Source organism: Antechinus flavipes, chromosome 1, assembly GCF_016432865.1.
Source record: "Antechinus flavipes isolate AdamAnt ecotype Samford, QLD, Australia chromosome 1, AdamAnt_v2, whole genome shotgun sequence".
Classification (NCBI taxonomy): domain Eukaryota; kingdom Metazoa; phylum Chordata; class Mammalia; order Dasyuromorphia; family Dasyuridae; genus Antechinus; species Antechinus flavipes.
In genome coordinates, this window is record NC_067398.1 from 5,135,852 (window position 1) to 5,159,856 (window position 24,005).

At 44.8% G+C, this 24,005-nt stretch overlaps 1 protein-coding gene across 1 annotated transcript in view; it reads right to left on the bottom strand.

Moving 5' to 3' along the window:
• HECW1 (HECT, C2 and WW domain containing E3 ubiquitin protein ligase 1) overlaps window positions 1–24,005 on the bottom strand; it is a 183,928-nt gene that overhangs the window by 136,942 nt on the left and 22,981 nt on the right. The window contains 1 exon segment of the mRNA XM_051978484.1: window positions 16,273–16,330. Coding sequence (XP_051834444.1) covers window positions 16,273–16,299 — 27 coding nt within the window. The 5' untranslated portion in view covers window positions 16,300–16,330.

Sequence of the window (24,005 nt, forward strand, 5' to 3'; positions counted from 1 at the left end):
TGGACTACTTGTCATCTAGAGGAGAGGGTGGGGTAAGGGGGAAAATTGGAACACAAGGTTTTGCAAAGGTTAATGTCAAAGAATTATCCATGCATAGGTTTTGAAAAATAAAAAGCTTTAATTTAAAAAAAGAAAAAGAAAAAAATCCCTTATCTAGAGGCTGTTACATTATAGTATTCAACTCTTTGCAGGTTATATAGATGAAGTAAATGTCAACCAAGGAAAGTTTTCTGGGTGGTAATAAAAAAGGCATTCATAGGGTCCAGTGAGGAGCAAGGAGTCTGCCAGTTTATCTCCTTGGCTAACTGTATCTGGCCACAGTCATTGGAAAAAGACAACTATCCCTAAATGTAATTTCATCAAATTCTACAAACATCTCTTAAGTTTCTACTGTTTTCAAGGTAAAAAACTATGTACTATGTACAATGTTCTATAATACATTGTCAGAGCCTCCTTTGACTTAAGGAGTTGTCTTTGCACATATTAGTTCTCTTTTACTTTTGTATAGCTAAACAAATCTTTTCTTCTTTTAGATTGCCTTTTTCCCTTTTTGTATTAGAATCACCTTCAAAAAAAGAAAAATAGCCCTGGAGAGGGTGGCCAGGGATAAAATGTCTTCCCCAAATTATGAAGTTGTCATTAGGAAACTTAGGCCCAAGAAGAACAGGTAATTTTCCCCTTATGCTGCCCATCTATTCCACAAGATTCAAAACAGAAAGGGAGATGTGGAAATCAACGGTGTCTGAGAACAGCAATTAGACTTCTGGACCATGGCTTAAATATATAAAAATGGCAGGCTCCTAGCCAAGAATACAGCACTTTCTAAAAAGGGCACAGGAAAAAAATGTCATCTGGGTGGGCTTTGTTACCTCCAATATCCCACTCCTCAAAATGCCTTCAAACCCTCCTCTTTGTTCTAGTCTGTGACAAGGAAGTGGTCATTCTCACCACCAAAATGAACACCTCTACCTGCATTCATGATCACCTTCTCCAATCTTTTCCTGAAAATTGTCTCCTAATGATCCCCGTTCTAACGTTCAAACTTTTTCTCGATGTTGGTTCCTTCCCTGCTACCTACTCACATGTGCAGGTCTGTCCCATATTTAGAAGAAATACTTTCATTTGCTCCTGCCAACCCCTTAATTTATTATTATACATCTCATTTTAATCACTGAATGCTTAGGAAAAGCTGTATTTATTTGTTGCCTACTTCCTCTCTTCTTATTTACTCTTCAACCTTTTATAATCTAACTTCTGAACTCACCTTTCAATTGAAACTGCTCTCTTCAAGGTTAGAATTGATTGCTTAGTTGCTAAATAAATGGCCTTTCCCCCAGTCTTCATCTTTCTGGACTTCTCTGTACCATTTGGTTTTGTCGATCACTTCCTAGTACTGTGCATCATCTCCTTAACACAAGTTTTTGGGAAACCATTCTCTCCTCCTTCTGCTCTTACCTGCCTGACCACCCCTGAGTCTCTTTTGCTGGTCTGTCATCTGTGTCTTGCCCCTTTTCCTTTTTGAAATGTGATCTGTAGTTTACTAATTTGACAGATATAGGAAAACTTGCAATCCTTCCTCAAGGCTCTGTCCTTTTCTCATTTATGTCTATACTTTCTCCATTGGTGATTTCATCTGTATCCATGGATTTAAATTTTTAAAATTATGACTTTTAAAAGTTTATTTTTTAAAGTATAGATTTAATTTTAACCTCCATGTATATGATTCCTAGATATCTGATAGGTATAGTAGATAGTTAGAACGTGACACATTCAAAATAAATCTTATTCCCTTCCCTCATAAAACTATCTTTCCTCCAAAAGTGCCTGTTTCTCTGGGATCACAGAATCCCATCCTTCCAGACACTCAAGTTTTCTGTTTTGCCATCATCTTTGACTCTTTCCTTTCCTTTCCTGTCCGTATTCAATCATTATCAAATCCTTGTTGATTCTACATCCTTAAAACATCTACTTTCTCTTCATTTTTTTCCTTTTACATGGCCTAAGCTCAGCTCCTCATTACCTCTAAACTGACTATTGATAAAGTCTCCTAATTAGACTGCCATTTTCCAATTCTGCCCCCTAAAGATGAGTTCATGAGCTTAACCTTATGAAGAAAGGAGCACTTCATCTTAAAATGTGTGACTAGGGAAAGTAAAGGTGAGCAGAGTCTGACGTGTATCTGAAATTCTGGGGAGAAATTATTTTAGATCAGATAGGATACCATGATCTAAATTCTACAGAAAAAAAGTTACCCCAGAAAGGAGAGGAAGCTCTAAATGATTGAAATTCTTAGTCTTTTCAATTTAATTAATAAAAGAGAAAATGTTACCAAGGTAACAAAGGGATTGTTGTTTAAAGAAATCAATGTGGATGCACAGGGAGCTCACAATCCAACTTGGGTTGAGACAGAGAAGTCTGAATGCAGAAGCAGATGCAGGAAATGAGAAGAGGGAGAATGCATAAGTATGGCAGAGTGTTATCGAAATAATGTCGTGTTCTCTTTGTTGTGGAGACTAAGGGCAAGAAAAAGAGCATATTTGTGTTTTTATAGAAGAAAAGAGAAAGCTCAGAGAGGGCCTATTATAAAGCTCAGGACAGATGGCACCTTGATCACGGACCTCAGGATGGCTCATCTCTTGTGTTCTCTGCCAAGGAAAACGACCTTTGGATTGAAACACACAGCACAAATATGACCAATAGGGGATTAAAACCATAAAGAACAAAGAAGACCTATAAGGCACTGGCTGCTCTTAATGAATTCAATTCCCTAAGCCAAGATGAATTATATTCCTGGCACTGAAATACTGGCCTATGCCATTTCGGATTCACTGTCACTGGTTTTTGAACGAGAGTAGAGGATGCAAGAAGTGCCATCAAACTGGAGAAGAGCAAATATTCCATATTTTAAAGGGGCAGTGGTCAGAAGAGAAGGCAATCGGGTCTACAGACTAGAGCCCTTTGTCCCCTAGCAAAATGATAGAAAATATTATCCAAGGAATGGTAAGTGAATGCCTAGTTGTAGAAGCACCGATCTCAAAGCCATCATGGCTTCTTAAGAAGCAACTCCTGTCAGAGAACTTCATCTTCTTTGTGACGATCTGTCATGTATCTTGGTAGATTGGAGACGATTCTAGACATTGTCAACCTGACTTTTAATAAAGCATGTAATGAAGGCTCTCATAATAAGTAGAGATGTAGTCTAGAAGGAGGATTAGGTGGATTTTGGATTCAAAGATTGGGTTTCTTCCATCTGGTTCAAAGGACTTAGCTAGGAACTTGAGTGGAAAAGGAAAGGAAGCAAGGAAGGAAGGAAAGAAGGAAGGAAGAGAGGGAGGGAGGAAGGGAGGAAGGAAGGAAGGAAGAGGGAGGGAGAGAGGGAAGAAGGGAAGAAGAAAGGGAGAGAGGGAAGAAGAAAGGAAAAAAGGAAGGAAGAAAAAAAGGAAGGAAGGAAGGAAGGAAGGAAGGAAGGAAGGAAGGAAGGAAGAAAGGAAGGAAGGAAAAAGGTGAAGTTTCTGATGGAAAGAAGGGACCAGAAGATGAAAGCACTTCTCTGTGGAAAATCTTTATACTCTGGTTTTCTTCCCACTGACTGATTGCTCCCTCAGCAACCATTTGCAGAATGGCCTGCTCAACATTGATTATTTCATTATTCAATATTCATTAGCCCAATATTTTCTATAGTGACATTCATCAGGAGGCATTAATTGGTTGTGGATTGCCTCCAGCCTGTGGGTTGGCACCTTTTGATAATTACTCTTCTAATTGGTTAGCATCCCATTAAAAATGCTTATCCATCCTTGGACGGGGCCCAGCCATTGTCAACTGCAGGAGGCTGGAACCAGCAGGGCTTTAGCAAGGAGTACTCCTCTTCCTTTTATAGAAGAAGGGACTGAGGGTCAGGGAAAGTGAATGACTAACGCAGAGAGAAATGGCAGAGCCAGGCCAGGATTTGAATCTAGGACACCAGACTCCAGCTCTCCCTCCACTGCACTACTGAAGGGCCTCTCATGGCAAATTGGCCAATCTGAGCTTTTTAAGCGGTTCTTTCACTGAGCTGTCCCACTAAATAAGAGAGAATGGAAGAAGCTTTGAGGTGAGATCCCAGAAATGGAAGAGACAGGTTAGAAACGATTCCCCTTTTCTTAAGTATGAGGAGTCACTTGTCTGCTATTGGGTCTTTTCTGAGACAAGTGACAGAATCATCAGGAAATGAGGCAACAAAAGGAAGTTCCAAAAGATTTATTCCATGGTTAGAGCACCAGCCCTGAAGTCAGGAGGACTCAAGTTCAAATGTGGCCTCAGATATTTAACACTTCCTAGACTTGAGCTTGGGCAAGTCACTTAACCCCAATTGCCTCAGGAAAAAAGTCACATTAAAAGGATTTATTCAGTTTAAAAGCATCTGTGAAGTGCTTATTCTGTGCCTTCAGGGGATGCAGAGAAAAGCAAAAGTAGTCCCGGACTTCAAGGAGTTTACTGTCTAATGGCTGAAATACCTTGAGAATGAGAAGTACAGCTCCTGGAGGATAGAGGAAGGGAGCCTGAAGGAAAGGCAGCAGCAGGAGCCACAAATAAAATTCCTGGAGAGAGTGGGATTGGGGCTGAGTGCTAAAGGCCCGGGAGTCTAAGGGCTGGAGTGTTTCAGGATTGAGAGGAGAGGCATGGGAATGGGAGACCAGACCCTCCTATGGGAGAATGAGAATGGAGACTAGACCCTCCCATGGGAGAATGGGGATGGGAGACTAGGCCCTCCCATGGGAGAACAGGAATGGGGGCCTAGACCCTCCCATGGGAGAATGGGAATGAGGGACTAGACCCTCTCATGGGAGAATGGGGATGGAGACTAGACCCTCCCATGGGAGAACAGGAATGGGGGCCTAGACCCTCCCATGGGAGAACAGGAATGAGGGAGTAGACCCTCCCATGGGAGAACAGGAATGTTTGTGGGAAGGATAGCAGGAAGGCTACGTTACTGCATTACAGTTTGTGCTAGATACAGGCTCCATGAAGGGGAGCCAGGGGTAGGAAGTTGGAACATGAGGGAGAAAAGGAGGCTTTGCTCCTGGGAAAGTGAAATAATAAGATTTAGAAAAGTCTTTGAAGCCGAGCGTGATGAAATTCTCTCTCCAGCCACATGCCAGAAGCTGACAAGTGGGAAGGAAGAACCCTATTTGGGGCTTTTAATCTCCAGCTGTGTTCTTGGAAGCAGCGCTCTAGAGGAGGGGACCCTGAGGGAGGCTAGCCGCCATGCCAGGCACAGATGGCAGGGCTGGGCCTGGCTCCCAAGGCCTGGGCCCACCCCAGGCTCGCTGAGAGCTGCCCCCAGGCCAGGGCTCTCCTCCTCGCCCCTGCCCACCAGGCATTTGGAATTGCTGGAGGAAGAGCCCAGCCCAGCTCTGAATGAGCTCAGCTTTCAGGGATTTAAAGCCCTGGAGATGATAAGCTAGCCCTCTGGATGGGCCCAAAGGATCCAAGTCTGGATTTGAAGCCCTCCTGATCTTAGGTCTGAATGTGGAGCTGCAATTTCTGCTGCCATGAGCTGCTGTGGTTAAGGCACCACCCCCAGCCTCCTGACCGCCTTTCCTTGTTCAGGGTCCTTCATTCCACTTTGTACTCTCTATGCTCCCACCAAACTGTGGGAGCTTGTAGGTTCTCACTGGAACCCATCACACTTTGCTCAGTAGTTTAGTCATGTCTAGCTCAGACCCCATGGATTCTGCCCATGGGATTTTCTTATTAGAGATACTAGAGCGGTTTGCGTTTCCCTCTCCAGTGTGTCCCCATTTTATACATGAGGAGCGGAAGCAAATAGGGTTTAAGTGACTCGGCCAGGGTCACACATAAGGCTGCTCAGCATTCCCTGACAGCCCATCTCTTGCTTCAGGGCCTTTGCAGAGGCTGCGCATCCTGCCTGCCATGCACTCCGTCCTTCCTTCAGAGCTTTCCCTTCTTTTAGTCTCCTCCCAAAGAAAGCCTTTCCTCATCAGCCCCCAGTCCTGAACTTACTTCGTAGTGACTTGCACTTACATTATCTTGTATGTGGCCATGGGTTTCCCTTCAATCAGTCCTTGAGGTTATGGGCTGTTGTTATTTTCCCCCTCTGTATCGTCAGTACCTTGGACAGTGCCGGCCTAGCTAATTTTTGATAGACTGAATGAATCCTAAACCAGGGTGGACAGTTAGGTGGTGCAGCAGATTAGAGCACCAAGTCTGGAGTCAGGACGATCTCAGTGCAAATCCATCCCCAGACACTTGCTAGCTGTATAACCCTGGAGAGGTCATTCAGTTCTTATTTGCCTCAGTTTCTTATTTGTAAAATAGGGACACCCTGGAGAAGGAAATGGAAACCATTTCAGTATCTTTTCCAAGAAAATCCCATGGACAAAATCCAGGGGGTCATATAGAGTTGGATATGACTAAACTATTGAACAAAGTGGGGGGCTCCAGTTAGAATATACAGATTGGGGGAGAAATGCATGAAATGGGCACAAAACCAGAATTTAATTAAAAGAGAAAATCAGGTTTTGGTAGGAAGTACTTCTCCCCTCCTCAGTCCTCTCCTGAATTGAATGCCTGGGGCAAGGTTTGGTCCTTGTGCCCAAATAAAAATCTTACCTAGGCAGGCTCAGAGACAGAACCAGGCTCATATTTCTCCTCAAGCATCTACTTAAAGCTTGTTTTGAATTATTAAGGGACAGCTCATCCCAACTGCGAACTGTTAAGTTGTGCTTTGCCCTTCTCCCAACTGATGCTTCTCAGTGGAGGCTTTTTCTTTCTCCATTTGTTAGCAGTGGGCAAGAGAAGGGAGCAAAAATTCTAGTTGACTTTATTGCTTCTTGGTCTCTTTGATGCCTTTGTATAGAAACACTGTGCACATTGTCTCCCATGCTAAAATGTAAACTCCTTGACCCACTTTTGCCTTTGTTGATTTTAAAACTGATGAACTGAAGCTAAAGACTCTTGGCTAACCAGAGGTCCGGTATTCATCATGGTACTTCGCCCATGGACTGGACGGCCACTGAAAATCAAGAGCTGGCTCGATGTGATTCAGTCGACAAGAACTTATCAATCCTTTTCTGCTAAGGGAGGCAGGACACCAGCAATTCTTCCACCTCCAGCCCACACACACATACATGCACCTGCACATATATGCACACACATGCAGTACACACACATGCATGTATACAGACATATATAAGTGGAAACACAAACTATGGGCCATTTTCTTGCAAAAGACAGATATTTCAAAGGATCTTTCCTTTATGAACACCCTGCCCCCAACATGGCACTCATGGATGGTAACACACGGAACCATCATTTGTTTCTTCTCTTTGCATTGGGATTTTGTGAATATTGAGTGCTGGGCATTTTGCTCCATCTGTTCAGTAATAAATCCATTGCTCAATAAATGTTTTCTAAAAATAGTCAATTAAGCATGAGCAACTCTTTTAGTTGCAAAGACTGGACCTCCATATGGATGTGCAGAATAGCCAAGAATTGTTAATTACTAAATCCACAGAAGACTTGGCCTTTAAAAAGGAAACTAATGATTTACTTTTTAGAACATCAAAAATCAATCCTTTCAGCTTTAAGCTTTGATCTAAATTTAAATAAACACGGAGACTGAGTCTACATAGGATCAAAAGAGCACAGATTTAGGAGTAGAAGGGACCATGAGAGAGGGCACCCAAAAGATTGGCTTGGTTAGTGTATCCAATTTAAAGTCAAGAAGACCTTGGACTGAATCTGCCTTTGACACTGTTATGTGGCCACAGTAAGTACATGAACCTTCCTGTGCTTCAGTTTCCTCATACATAAAATGGAAATAATAGCACGTGAGTTGTTGTGAAACCATAGGAGAGAAGAGGACCTTCGATCTGGAATGGACCCTCCAGTCTCCCTATTCCATCTCCCCAATTTATAGATGAAGAAACTGAGAGGTCATTTAGCCATGGTATACTTGTAGTAAGCATCCAGGGTGGGGTTTGGACTCCTATCCTCTGACTTTTGAGCCAGAGCTCTTTTCACTGTACCCCAGTGCCTCCTTATCAGAGCAATTACCAATGATGGGGGGGGAGTATCAATATGGTCTAATAGAATACGTAAGTATACCATTTACATGGTAGTGGGTCCTGGACAACCTTTTTACTATTAATAATCCTACTACTTTGCATTTATATACTACTTTAAGTTTTTAGTTTTAAGTTTGCAAAATGCTTGTAATCAAATGCTCATTTGATCCTCACAACAACCCTGGCAGGTAGATGCTATCATTATCCTCGATTTACAGATGAAGAAACTGAGGCAGACAGAGATGAAGTGACTTGTCCAAGAACACCCAGTCAGTAAATATCTGAGACTGAATTTGGATTCAGGTCCTCCTGACTCCAGGGCCAGCACTTTGGGCACTATAACACCAACCTAGTTTGCCCAGTTCATGGATAGAGAAGCTGAGGCCTTTTATTTTACTTCCACAGAAAGGTCACCAAGGACTGTTTTTGTTATTCATACTTTTTTTTTGGGGGGGGAAGGGGAAAAGAGAGGGTTGAGATCTAGATCTAGGAGGGAGGTCCCAGTGTGGTTCCTTCCTCTAATGCTGTTGGCTAGTGCTTCTCTGCAGTGTCTAGTTGTTGAGAAATGCCCTTAGCAGAGAGGTGAGATGCCTTCCCTGGGCTCACAGGAATGACTGGCTGGGCTGGGTCAGAGAGCTGAAACTCTGGACTTCAGGATCACCTCTCCTCCCATTTTCCTTATTTTATTTATGCCTAAAGTTGTAAAATTATAGCAAATCTTAATAAATATTTTTAGCAATAGCATTCTAGAATATTACAAGATTGGACTGTGATATTGTCAAAGTTTTTCCCTAGTCTTTCCTTGGATTTTCTTTTTTCTTCATTTGTACTATCTTTTTCTGCTTTTGTTTTCTATCTATTTTCTTCCTTCCTTCCTTCTCTTTCTTTCTTTCTTTCTTTCTTTTTTCTTTCTTTCTTCTTTCTTTCTTTCTTCTTTCTTTCTTCTTTCTTTCTTTCTTTCTTTCTTTCTTTCTCTTCCTTCCTTCCTTCCTTCCTTCCTTCCTTCCTTCCTTCCTTCCTTCCTTCCTTCCTCCTTCCTTCCTTCCTTCCTTCCTTCCTTCCTTCCTTCCTTCCTTCCTTCCTTCCTTCCTTCTTATCTGCCTATCTTTTCATAATTCAACTGAAATCAAATTAGGACCTTTTATAAGCACTCTCCCTTGGGTATATACTTATGGAAAACAGTTGCCTAAAGAGCCAGACATAATTCCTCATTTCTGACCATGCCATGGAATACAGTGTCTTATTCTCTGAGATGATGTCTGGTTTTTATTGTGCAGAATCATGAAGAAGGAGGTGCTTCTGAAGAAGGGTGGGTGTGAGAAATTTTAGAAACAAGCATGTGGTCTCCATGGACCTGTTGAGGCAATGACCTCAGTTCATTCCTCTCTCCATTGCCCTCAGGTAGGCTACACATAGTCTAAAACTGTCCTTCAAAATACATTCTCATCCTCAAAAATAAGATGGCTCTTAATGAAGATAGAGATATCTCTTAGGATCTTGCAGACTAGACCAAACTTTGTTGAAAAATTTATGCAAAGTGGAACTGCCAGGGTCTCACATCAAAAGGGGAGTGGCTTGGGCTCCTGCCTAAAAGTGGGGACAGGGCTGATCATCCTTGGTCATTATACGGAACAGGATTAGGGCTTTGGTAGTTGGGTGTCGGGACATTTTAAGAAAACGTGCAAAACAGCAAAGAAGCATATTTGCATTGAACAGCTTGGGGGGTGGGGTGGGACACCACAGTGGATAATGCCCTGGCTTACAGTCAGAAAGTTGTTGCTATTATTGTCAGTCATTTCAATTGTGTCTGACTCTTTGTGACCATATTTGGAATTTTGGAGGCAAAGTGTTGGAGTGGTTTGCCATTTCCTTCTTCAGCTCACTTTACAGATGACAAAACTAAGGAAAACAAGATTCAGTATTGACCAGGATCACACAGTTATTAAGTGTCTGAGGCCAGATTTGAACTCCTGACTCCAAGCACAACGTTCTATCTACTGCATTACCTAGTTGCCTCTTGGAGTCAGAAAGATGAGCTCACATTTAGCTTTAGACACTAGCTATTGACCCTGGTCAAGTTATTTCACCTCGATGTGCCTCAGTTTCCTCATTTGCAAAATGGTGATTATAATTGCACCTACTTCCTAGGACCGTTGTGAGAATCAAATGAAATATTTTCATTTGATCATTTGATCATTGCACTTTAGCAATACTTGCTATTGTTTTTGTTGCTGTTAAAGATTTAAGGGTAATTGGCTGAAAACAACTGCAGCCCTAGACCAGCAGCTCCCAGTGGTTTTCATTTCGTGAATTCCTTTCAACAACAATAATAACACGTTGTGAACTCCCAGGGTGCTCACAATAGTCTTCACAATTATTACCAGTTTAGTGTCCTTTGTTACTTATATCATCATCATGAATAGCCTAGGGAATGAGAATCTTTAAATAAGAAGCACCAGCCTAGATCATAAAAGATCTACCACCATCCAGGCCTATGGGGGCCTGACAGAGGGGGCAGCACAGCAGGTCCAGGGCAGAAAAATGGGCCTACTCAATGCTAAGGACCCATTCTTCCATAATCCCTACACATTAGTAGGTAAGTCATAATTTGTGTGTGTGTAAAAAAGAGCACTGATGGCTCCCCTGTCTATGGAGAGCAAATGAGTACTGGGGCTCCCAGAAAAATCACACTGACTCTAGCTGGCTCTCGGGGGTTAATACAGGCTTCCGGCCACCCAGAGGGCTGAACAGCAGAAACCAGAAGGGCACCAGGAGAAAAGCTAATTTCGTAGATGTTGCATTGACAGGAGCCAAGAGCCAGGTCCATGTTTCTTAGATCCTCACCTGGCGTACCTTAGCCCGGCTGACTTTGGGAAATCAGGGCTAATTTCAGCACCTCTGACAGCTGCCACGCTGATTACTCTTAAAAGTTTGTTTCATTTGAAGATCTTTCATATGGTGGAGAGAGAGCGGGACAGAGAAAATGGAGCTTTCTCTATGAAAATTAAATTGGGAACGTTATATCTTTCCCTCTCCCCATCTTGCCTAATCTGCAGAAGGTCAGATTCACATTGTTATTTTAAGATAATAATCTTAGTAACAAATCCTCCATAAAAGGAACGTGATGGGCCCCCGGCACTCCTCTGCAGAGCACCTTCTTAGTGACACACATGGAAATACCGCTTCAGTGTGGGCCTGCTCACTAATTCATTGGTTTTCTTAACTGATAAGAAGAAATGCCATTATCTGGAAAGCACAATTGAATGAATATTAGTCATGCACCCATACATGCTGATGGGCAACGCTTTTGTCAGAATGGGGGCGACTGACATACAGTATGTGATTTTTTTTTTTTTTTTTTTGCTGGGCCATCAGGCTGACGTAAATACAAGTGAGATGAAAGAAAGAGGCTAGTGGAAGTTCTGCCCAAAAAGTCTTGGACTGCAGATCTAATCTACTACTGTCAAGTAAGAAGGCTCTCTCTCTCTCTCTCTCTCTCTCTCTCTCTCTCTCTCTCTCTGTGTGTGTGTGTGTGTGTGTGAGAAAGAGAAAGAGAGAGAGACAGAGACAGAGAGACAAAGACAGAGAAACAGACAGAAAGAGAAAGAGAAAGAGAGAGACAGACAAAGACAGAAAGAGACAGAGACAGAGAAAGACAGAGAGAAATAGAGAGAGACAGAGATAGAGACAGAGACAGAGAAAGAAGAAGAAGAAGAAGAAGAAGAAGAAGAAGAAGAAGAAGAAAAGAAGAAGAAGAAGAAGAAGAAGAAGAAGAAGAAGAAGAAGAAGAAAGACAAAGAAAGAGAGAAAGAGAGAGAGAAAGATAGAGAAAGGGGGGGGGAAGGAGAGAAACAGAGAGCCAGAGCCAGAGAGAGACAGAAACAGAAACAGAGACACAGAGGCAGACAAAGATAGACAGAGACAGAGAGACAGAGACAGCATGTGTAGAATACACAAACATACATGTATTTAATAACAACAACACCTTTTTGCCTACAATAAAATCACATACTGTATTTACCATAAGCCCAGTTCAAACATGCTGTTACATACAATGGTGTGAGTATCATTTTGTGTCTGTCCATGGTAAGAAGCTTGTTCAGGCCAATGCTTATATTAACTTGATCCCTCCAGTTTCAGCATCAAGAATGTCTCCTCTTCCTCTCTGAGAGGAAGTCTGAGGATAACCAGCGAGCATCCCACATGATACTTCTCTTTTTTCTGAAACAATGGAGCCAAGTGTTCAGGGAGACTTGGCCAGTCACCTCATAAAAGCCTTTACTTTGAAAGCAGTTGGAGGGTTTTTAAAAATTGAAAATGGGTAGTTTCTTTTATGGGGCAAAGTCGGGAATTATCCATGGCTAAGTGCGCAGTGCCATCACTGGGTGGACAGAAGTCTGGAGATTCTAGTGTTGTGAAGCAACCAACTTTGCAAGGCCCTCAAAACTCTGATGTTGAGAAGCAGTCGGCCCCCTTGGGACCATGACACCCCAGCACTGTCAATACCAGCAGGACCATTAGTGGTACGAAGAATCAAAATGGAGATTGTTTTGGGGACTCAGAAAAGGGAGAGGCTATAAGCATTAAAAAATCCAGCCAGTTCTCAATAGGAAGATATAAGGTCAAGTACAAGGAAATGGGCTTAATTTTCTTTTTGAATTATTTCATTTTTTCATATTCTGGGCCATTTTAGAGCAACTTTATGATTCAATATCATACAGGAATAATGCTCTTAAAATGCACAGGATATTTATCTTCATGAAAATGAGAATTTGCAGATATGTTGCTGCCCATGATTTCAATCTTTACATTTAACTGCCTTGGGGAAGGAGGGGATGAGAGCCTTGTCATCTTCATGGATCACAGACTCAAGTCTTCAAGAACCCTTTTTATTTAGACTGATGGGAAATTCCTCATGCCATTTTGTGGGCCAATATTCATTAAAATACAGGGATAATCATTGAGCCATCATTTCCAATGAGGAATGCCATTCATGATATGAACATTTCCCCATTAGGTCAATGGGGTGATATTCCAGGACCACGAAGAGTCTAAATTAAAGAGGGATTGCCGCAGCTAGTGAAATCATTGACATGCCCCCATTTGCCGATGTCACTGAGACTACTGCTTCGATCCCTGGAACATGCTGTGTCTTCCAGAATGGCATCCATCAGAGTTTACTCTTATCATCCATATTGGAAAAACCAAGTGGAAGAGTAGATCTCATCCAGACTGTGATATACTATCGTAAAAACAACCTATAGAGCACACCCATCAGTATTCAAAGATTCAAATGGAGGAAAATGTATAGGAAGATTAATGCTTTTAAGAGCATAAAATGGATCTACTGAAGTACTTGAGAATTGATCTTGGTTACATAAAGGAAGGGGCCTGGCAGTGTTGTCTCTTAGCTAGTTAAATGTAAATTGAATCCATTGGGCATTTTGGAAAATTATTCTTCATATTTAGCATTGAAGTAAAAAAGATGGAAGCTGGAACTGATTAAGATAATGTTCTGGTTGAAAAAGATGTTGTGGAATGTTGACAAAAATATTGGACTTAAAATCTAGAGATCTGTGTTCAAGTCCAGCTTTGTAGACATGGTCTGACTGCCTAAGAATTCCTCTGAGCCTCTGTTTCTCAATGTATAAAATATCAGTATTAGGCATTGCACCACCCAACTATCCTTAAGAAAAGTGCTCTGGACGCCCCAAAGTCCTAGAAAAATGTGACATTATTTGGAAATTTTAATTTATTTCTGAAAAAAATTGTAAAAATGGCTATTTTCCTAGAGTTTGAATTCTCTGACTGCCTTTTATATAGGTATAAAAAGGCAATATATGTCCCCAGACCACCCTGGACTTTGGCAATAGACAAGGGTCTCACATGGCTGGGTGTGACTTTCTCAAAATCTTGATTGGGGGGGTGTCTTCATTTAATCAAAAAGGAGTCCACGTTAGCTAGTGCCTGGATAATGTGGAAGGCAATCACTAAGGCATAGCCCTGGGCTTCTGTGAGCACAGCTCACAACATGTACTACTTCTCAACATCTGCCACTGGTGTCACCATTCATTCTGCCCCACATTCAGAGAGTGTTGGCTGACATTATTTAATCAGTTACCAAAGCCTAACCATTCTGCCTCCACAACATCTTACCCACCATATCCTTGTTTCTATTCTACAGTCAATACTATTTATTAAGCACCCATTGTGTGCCAGACAACACTTCGTGTGGGCTCTTCTCCCATGTCTGAAATCTTGCAGTATAGTACTGGATGGAAAGAATCATCATGGCACCATAAATGAAGGTTTGATTGCTTCCTTCAATATAGACAGTTGACATTTGACTAGAATGTGAAATAACATGAAAATTCATCAAACCAACAGACCAGTTGCAAATCCATTTGGAAATAGAAATTATGGAGAAGGAAGATTGGACTCAATAGATGGAAAAGTCTTTGGTTAGTGTAATCAAAGTAAGGGAGGGTTTCCTCTCCAAAAGGGATATAGTCAACAGTGCTATCCGTAGGGAGGATTCCTGTTCAGACATGGGCTGGAACATATAATCTCTGAACTCCCTTCTGATTCTGACCTTCTATTATTTTATAATCTCTTTATTACTAAATATATTCTAATTTCTCACTTCTACACGCTTCCTCTTTCAATCTATATCTCTGGTAGACTTTTCTTCCTTATAGACACGCTGCTGTCACTCTTCTGACCAAGATTTTTTGTTTTTTGATGGGTTCAAAGGATCACGGATTTACAGCTGAAAGGGAATTTAGGGGTTATCTAGTCCAATCCCCTTATTTTATAGAAAAGAAACTGAGACCTAGAGAAACCATCACTATGTGACCAAAAACTCAGATTCTCTTTCATGCTAGTGCCTTTCCTTTGAGATTCCTTCCAATTTGTCCTGTGCATCTATATCTATGTCTATATCTATATTTTTCCTACATGAGCCCCTTGAGGGGGGACTTAAAAAACCTTTCTATATATCCTTAGTGTTTAGCATGGTGCCTGGCACATAGTAGGTACTTTGTAACACTTGATTTGCTTTTTCCTTTCTGCTGCACCTCGTTGCCCCATTTAGCTCGCTCTAGTGATACCTGGCACTCAAAGCCTTTGATATTCGGGTAGCACCCTACTTTTCCATCCTTAGAAAGTCGATTATAGTGAGTAATGGGAGGAGCCTTAGAGGCCTCTGGGTCTAGACTCTCTCATGTCACAGATGAGGGTCCGAAGCCCACCGGGGCCTAACAGGAAGTGATGGGGCAGGACCGGAAGTCAAGGGTTTCTGACTCCAAGCCCAGGACCTCTGCCCACCGTGTCATGTTTATACATTTTCTGCTTCATCTGGACTCTACTGCTTTTGGTCTCCACAAAATCCTCTGTACTTTCCCACCTCTGCCCTTTGCTACCTTATTCCTTGGCCCAAGAAGATTCCTTCTCTTTTTTCACCCACTATCCTGAGTTAGTGGGAACCTGCAGCTGAGCGACCCTGCCAGGACCTAACCCTACCAGGCTCCGAGCCCCGGCCTCGTTAGTCGACGTCTGTCATGGCACTCGGGTCCGAGTTAGTGGGCACGGTGTCTGCTTGGGGGGCCTGAGGAAAGGCCTTAGGGATGCTCGAGCCCAAGAGAGCGGAGGGGGCCCCCTGAACCTCGGTCCTGGGTCAGAAGGAGACCTGGGAGATGGCCCAGCCCAGTAAACAGCTCTACTGGAGCTTCAGTGGCGACCATCGTGGGGACCAGGGGGCACTCCCTCTCCTTGGCCAGATGAGGCTCCTGCTCTGTTTCCCCTCAGCCTCAGGACCTGTCCCCTGCCCTTGTCTGTAGCCCTGGGCCCTTCCTCCCGGGAATCCTGCCTGGACTGGAGCTGCCTGGGGGGCGGGGCCTGCGTCCTCCATCTTTGGGTCCCCAGAGTCACTCGTGCTTAACAAACACTCGTGGGCTTGAACTGGACAGAAGTGAGTTGGGAGAGCGAGCGGCCTCCTGCATGGCGTGGGGAGGGGGCTCAGCATGCAGCCAGATCACGATGGGGGAGGGTGACCGGATGGATGCCCGATGGCAGGGGCTGCCCTCGGACCCGGGGCCCGGATGCGGGGGCCGATGGCACATTCCATTATGGATGGCAGTGAGTCGTCGGCTTATAATGGAATGACATGGATGGTTTCTTAGAATCAGAAAAGCACACTGACCTTAACACTGCACAGATGCAGCAGCATAATGACCCACCAAGTGTAAGCGCATCAATTCCTGGGGAAAAGGCCAATGAGGTTAACTCAGCATGGATCCCAAACAAGTAACATCAGTGACATCACACACAGAAAGAATGGAACGCTAGAACTCCCGGGGCCCTCGGCCCCTCCCTCCCCCTCCCCCAGCCCTTCCAGACACAAATGCACAGAAACACTGGACTCTGGGGGGCTTCCTGGGAGCCGCCGAGCGAACCCCGACAGCCCTTAGCCAAGGGACCGTGGCAGCAGCTACTTAGGGACATTTACACTGGACTCTGGGGGGCTTCCTGGGAGCCGCCGAGCGAACCCCGACAGCCCTTAGCCACGGGACCGTGTCAGCAGCTACTTAGGGACGTTTATACTGGACTCTGGGGCTTCCCAGGAGCCACCGAGTGAACCCCGACAGCCCTTAGCCACGGGACCGTGGCAGCAGCTACTTAGGGACATTTACACTGGACTCTGGGGGGCTTCCTGGGAGCCGCCGAGTGAACCCCGACAGCCCTTAGCCACGGGACCGTGGCAGCAGCTACTTAGGGACATTTACACTGGACTCTGGGGGGCTTCCTGGGAGCCGCCGAGCAAACCCTGACAGCCCTTAGCCACAGGACCGTGGCAGCAGCTACTTAGGGACATTTACACTGGACTCTGGGGGGCTTCCCGGGAGCCGCTGAGCGAACCCCGACAGCCCTTAGCCATGGGACCGTGGCAGCAGCTACTTGGGGACGTTTACGCTGGACTCTCCACCAGGGCGTGCAGGTTAGACACGTAGAGCTGAAGGGAAGTGAACTCTTTTATCTCTTCAATGAGAATTGTTTCAGGGAGGGGACAGACCTGATCAGTGGCTAAAAGAAACTTCAGGTGTCAGATGGAGGGGTCCTTGGACAACTGCCCCTCCATCCAGAGTCCGACCCCAGCCAGGTGCCCTGCTGAGACTCTGCCCGCCCACTCCCCCCCGACCACCATTCCGAGGGTCCCAAAGGCAAGGCGGCCCCCAGGACTCTTTCTCCCACATGTGTGCCATGGGCCATCACTGAGTGACCAGTAGTCCCGGCAGCAGGAAAGGAGGATGCTGGAGCCAGGCCCAGTTGTTGTGGTCATTATGTTCTTTCCCCAAAAATGAAATCACGAGAGAATCACAATTTAGAGATCTGCGTCTCCCAAGCATTTGTTCGTGTCGACACCTTCCGCGGGCTCCGCTCACAGCCGCACATTTTTGCTTGCCCAGAATCCCTTTATGAGATGGTAAAGAAAACCAAGTCAACTGGTTTTTATACAAGCGCAGAGAGCCCAAGTTCCCATTTCTAAGATTTGGGGAAGAGAAGGGGAACTCGATAAAGCGGCGGTGAGAACATCTCCTGAGCGTTTCCCATCTGGCTGCACGGCCGCTTCCCACCATCTCGCATCCTCATCCTTCCTCAGAGTTGCCTTGAAACCATTCAGTATGTTTCCACTCCAAATGAAAGCATTCGACTCCAGGGCTCCCCAAGCCCGGAGAAATCTGAAGCTTTGCTGAATTTGTTTAAAAAACAAGTCGTTAGCTTGCATTCGGAGTGCTGAGATTAGCTGGAAACGTGGAAATGGGCTCCCAGTGGCTTTGAATCTCAAAGAAGGGATGAAAGGAAACTTTCCAAGCATCTGTGGGGAGATTTGGGGTGGGAGGAGGGGAGGAGAGAGGTCTCACTTGGGAGAAACACATTAGTTGGATGTTGATGCGGCTAATTGTATACACATAGAGATTAGGTGGAAATGCAGAAGCAAAAAAGGCGTCATTTTAGCGAGAAATTGTCCATTTCTGGAGAGTCTGCATAGACTTTACATTTTTAGCAGCCAGAACCATGTTGGAAATGAAGTTTAGGGAGAATAGTAGAAAGAGAAGTGGAGACAAGTAGCCTGACCCAAATCCAGCTTATGGAGAGAGACTCCATACAGGCACCGGGGACCCCAATATTAGCCCCAATATTGGCTGAACTTGAGCATTTAAAAACTTGAGGACCAATGGTTCTGCCCCAGGGAAGGCTGGGAACTCAGCTGGTCTCTCCGCTCTCCCTTACTCCTGTCCCCCGATTACCTCCAAACACCAGGAAAGCACTAACTGACAAGCTCCCAGTCCACAATCCCCCCAGGGCCTCCCCAAACAGTCCGTTCCGCCTCAGACAGCTCTGGTCTTGGGGAGGCTTTCCTGACAATGAGCTGAAACCCCCCTCCAAGCCACTTCCCCGCTGCTCCCAGCTTTTCCCTCTAGAACCAGGTCAGATAAAGCTAATCCTCCTGTCCCTCACAGCATACACTGGCCACGAAGAAGGGGATTGGAGCTAGGACCTGCGTTCACATCCAACCCCAGATACTTCCTAGCAGGTCCCAACTTTCTGCCTCAGTTTCCTCAACTGCAAAATGAGAATCACAACAGCTCCCACCTCCGGTCTTTTGAGGATCCAATGAGATGATCTTTATAAAGTTCCTGGCAAATAGCAGGTGCTTAATAACCCCTCCCAGTCTCAAGTTCCCCATCTGTAAAATAGGGGTGAACATAGAGCCTACCTCCCAGGGTTATTTTGGGGAGATGATGAAATAACATAAGCAAAGTGCTTTGCAAACTTTAAAACACTTGATAAATGTGAATTCTTATTAGTAGACGATGTAACGAATACATTTTATTTATTCATTCAATAGCAGCATCGATGTGCTAACCTTCCAATTCAATTTTCATTAACCTTCTCACTGATCTTCCACTTAATTTCCTTTCAATCAGGGTGAAGTTCACTCAGGTTAATTTTTATAGAATTTACCACTTAGATCTACTTCGTCTGGGATGAAATTCAACATGCTTCAACTGGAAGAGACCCCTAGGTCTTCTAAGGTCACATAGCATCATATTTTGTCAATTATAGAGGGCAAAGTCTGGAGGAAGTTCTGCGTGGAACATTATTTTATGTGGGAAATGATTACTTAAGCAGAAGAATTCATTCTCTTAAATTTTATTGATAAATCAATAAGGAGAAAGGGAGAGAAAAAGAATGAATGAAAGAGAAGGGAGAAAGGAAAAAGGGAGAAAAAAGAATGAATGAATGAATGAAAGAGGGAGGGAAGAAAAAGAAAAGCGAGGAAGCGAAGGAGGGAAGGAAGGAAGAAAGAGCAAAATAGAAGGATAATGAGACACAAAACAAACATAAAACACGCTCGACCATATAAATACACTCATGTATGTATGTGAAATTATATATAGACACACATTCGTAGAAATGGCTTCTTTTTTAATAAAAGAAAATTTTTTTCTCCCTGAAAATTTCCTCACAAAGAAAAATGAATTCTTATTGATCACGAAGGCCCAGGTTCTTTATTCTCTTGTCATCACCTTTGTAACTAGTGACTGAGTAATTGCATTTAGTCTAATTGTGCCTTCCCAGGATCCTTGTTCCATCACGCTAGAGTTCATCCCACCTTCTCCTTCATTCCCTTGCAGTCTGTTCCCTTTGCCTGGATGAATGAAAGACTAACCCAGCACCGGGCACTCCCTCTGTGCCACGCCGGATGCTGGACATGAAAGGGAGATGGGCTCTGCCCCGAGCTGCCCACAGGCCCCTCGAGCAGGGCTTCTTCACCTGAGATCTTGGAGCTTTTCCCTCTATGTTTTGATCATTGCTTCAGTTTCCTCAGTTTCCTCATCTGCAAAATGGCTCTTATGAGGACCCAAAGAGCTTTACAAATCTCAGGCTGCTCTACAAAGGCCAATTTGGGCGATGGCTCTAGGATGCTCCATCCAGGTCGTTCCCAGAGCCCCCCACAGGTGAGTGACTGGGGGCTGTCCCTCAGTTTCCCTATTAACAGATCCCTCTGTGTCTGGCTCCTCCTAACAAAATGGCACTTTTACCATAACTCTACCCTTGAATAATTCCCCAGCAAAGCTGTCGACCAAGAATAATAGCTCTCCTCAAGATGTTTGCATGAAGAACAGGTTTCCGTGACAGTCTGTCAAAACATTTTCTTTTTCAGACCAGCAACATGATGGGACAGAACAACACGTAACATATGGGCCGAAGTCTGCCCTCAGCAGCTAAGACTTCGCTCCCCGGCTTCCGAGAAACTGACTCCGAGAAAGGACCTGAACCTGCTCTCACTTGGGCGTCACCGGTACGCCGTGGGTCAGCCGCCTCCGAGCCGTTCTGGACAGCTCTCCCTCAGTCTCCCTGGGAGGCCCAGAGCCCAGGGAGAGGCCGGGTCTATCTTTCACCTGTCTGCACGACAAGGGATTTTTAAATCCAACCTTTTTGACTGCAGATCACCCAAATGATGACATGGTTGCCCAAACAGCTGAGACAGATTCTATCTGCTTGTCTCTCTCTGTCTTTCTCTTGGTGTCTTTTTGTCTCGGTCTCTCTGTCTCTCTCTTTCTCTGTCTCTGTCTCTTTGTCTGTCTCTGTCTGTCTCTCTCTTTTTCTTTTTCTCTCTCTCACATACAAACACACACACACATACAGATGCTCTGGCACTGGGTCCATCCTTTGCAGAAGAACGGAGTCTCAGAAGTGTGATAATCAGAGGGCTCCCCCTCTCCCCTCTCACTGCCCTCTAGATGCTGATGCCATTTTTGGGGAACAGCCAGTGCGTGCCTCAAGTTGACAGAGGCCAGCTGGGGCACCCGCTTCCTCACTGCTCGGTCGTTCCCTGCGAGGATGTCGTCCAGTTGGGGGGCCAATCCCCGACCTCTCGGGAGGGGTCTATGAGAACCTAGAATTGACATCAAGCTCTCCATGGATCCATGTCAGGTCACACCCGCAGTGATCCATACCTTGGTCGCGTGCTCAGAGCCATGTTATGACCAATCGCTCTCTGCCACCCAACAGGAATCATCCCGGCCCCTCCTGAGTATTTCCTCAACACCCCATTCTGCAATCTGGGCGTCCGTTGTTAGCCACAGGCCCAGGGATCGGTCTCCAGCCGTGTCTAGTCCAGCAGTGACCGGTGTCAGGAAGTTGTCCCCCGATCCCTCACAGAGCGCATAAGTGCCCATCATAGGGCTCTGCCCTCTCACAGCATCCCTCCGGCACGCTGACTCGTGAGCTGCCTTTCTTGATTCCCCAGGGACTGGAACTGCCCTCCTCAAATTATCTCCCTTAGCATTTCTCTGCGAAGGCTCCTATGGATGCCCGTCATACTGTACCCGCTGTGTGGGAAGTCAGAGTCCTTGTGCTTGCTGCGTCCCCAGACTGAGCAAGTGGCTCCCCTCTCTGAGCCTTCCTCTTGTCCCCCGCAAAGGGAGAGGTGAGAGAAAGACAAGAGTCAGGAACTTGCCCAGTCAGTGAGCGTCAGAGGCAGAATTCTAACTCGGTCCTCCTGACTCCCGGGCCATGATTCCCTCCCTGGACGTGTTCACTGCTTAACAAGCTTCCGGACAAAGAAGGGCCGCTGAGAAGTCTTGATAAGAAAGTCCAGTGGAAAGCCCCCGGACCTGTATCAGGACAAAGCTCTGCCATTGATTAGCCACGTGGCCAGTGTCTCCCACCCTCACGTGCTCCTGGGCAGTTGTGGGAACAAAGGTTACTACGATGATCTAACTGAGATTTGGGGTCTTGGGCTAGCCCATGCCTCTCAAGCTGCCCAGGAGCTTTGAAGCACACTCCCTCACTCTAAGAGCAGATAGAAGGCTTCTCACTACCCCCTTCTTCCTCCTTACACTCCTCATCTCCATGCTCATCCTCCCGACCCAGGCTCAGCAGCTCCATCTTTGCACATGGTGGACCCAAGACCTTGAAAGTCAGAGTTTACACGAGCACACGTGATATAATTGATGGGGACCACTGGGATCGTTTGGAATCACTCCAGGAAGACTTTACCTTGAGGATGGGCAAGATCAGGGTAATTCTCCCAAGGAGGTGCCGCCTTCTTCCTGAGATTTTCAGGCCCGGACGCTGATGGCACTTTAATAAATGCTTGTTGATTGACTGATTGGAACTAATCATGTTATCACAGCCTAAGAATGAGTGAATTTATAATTTCAGACACGGAAATTAGCACTGTCCAGAACTCACGTCAAGGTTTGCCCCGTTGGTCCTTTTTAAACCACACTCTAGATTATGACCCTCCCCATTCTCTATTCTGGGATTCTGCCTTTTTAAGAAACCATTAAATACTAAAATGTCACGGAAGAAAAACAGGACATTTGTTTGTTCCAGATCAGGTCACAATAACCTTAAATATTCTGTGTGAGGAAACAGATTTTTCCCAAACTATAGGTCACGCTGAACAAACAAACGACCATTAGCATTTAAATAAATGAGAAAATCGACAAGATTTTCATGCAGTCACTTGCATGAGTGCAGCTACATGGCCATGTATGGTCAGGTCAGTTCTTGCCTCCTCAATCATAGCTGAAAAGCCACAGGGAAGAGGAGTACGAGCAAGCTTGTTTTTCAGGGAATTGTGGCTTTAGAATGAAAAGGGATCTCAGAGAAGAGAAAACCTTCTCTTTACAGAAATGGAAACTGAGGCCCAGAAAGGTTAAGTGATTTGTCTGGAGTCATGTAAGGAGTAGCAAGGATGGGATTTGACTCCAGGTCCTTTGACTTCCAATCTATGACACTTTCTACCAGGTTGGAGTCCAAGCCCTCCAGATCATGAAAGACACAAAATCCTAACCTTGGCTTACTTCTGCAATTCAATTATTCCTGAATCAATAATGATAAGAATATTGTCATTAATAATGTCAATAAAACTGATCAATAATCAATAAAGGTCCCTGACTTTCTAAATATAAGCCCAAGAATGATAGATGTAGAAAACCCCTAAGCCATTTTGGGTTAATGGCCAAGGAAAGAATGGGAAAAGACAGGACACAGTGTTGGCTGCTGAATCATTTCCACAGGTGAGCAAGAAGGAGTCTTGCCATCACTAAATCTTGGTCAGCTTTTCCCCGAGCCCTCCTGTCCCAGTCATACAACCCCCGAGTGTCCATTTGTGCCACGGCATGGGGAACTCTTATGTTGAAGAGTCATGGAGACTACTACATAATGAAATCTGGCTGTTTGGTGTCAGCAGGCAATGCTAATACTCTTCAGATTTCCTCCCAAAGAAAGAAAACACAAGAAGTGTAGAGCAGACCTTTGAGTTTACCAAGGATTATTTGCCATCTGTGCCCTTTGCATTGTCTACCTCCAAATCAGCCCGTACTTGGGTGGCTCTGTCCATTCTCTCCAAGGCTCAGGAGCTCCTCCTTCAGAACCATGTAAAAGTGCAGCAAGCTCAGGAAACCTTCCTTATTTGTTCACACTGAGCATGAGAAAAAAGAGCATCTTGCACTAAAGCTAGAAACAGTAACTACACACTGGTTTTGCTCACTGTCATTTGGATGATTTTTTGCTCCGTTTCATGAGATTTTTCTGAAGACCCAAAACTCGCCTGGAACCATCTCTGAGGCTCTCTGCCTTTCCTCTCACACTGTCTGTCACTCAAGGCCAGGAGAAGGGCTCGATCATAACCCTACACCCAGAAGGGATCTTAAAGGTAAAGTCCAACCCTCTCTTTTTATAGAAGAGGAGCTAAGGTTCAGAGAGAGCAGATGATTTCCCAAGTTCTTAGACTCCAATCCAGTGTCTTGGTTTGAGACTCTCCCATTGCCTCTATTCCTCAGTAGCTGCCTTTCCTCCTTCCAAGGTTTTCCCAGAGTATCCAGATGTTTGTTATTGTCATCACTGAACATT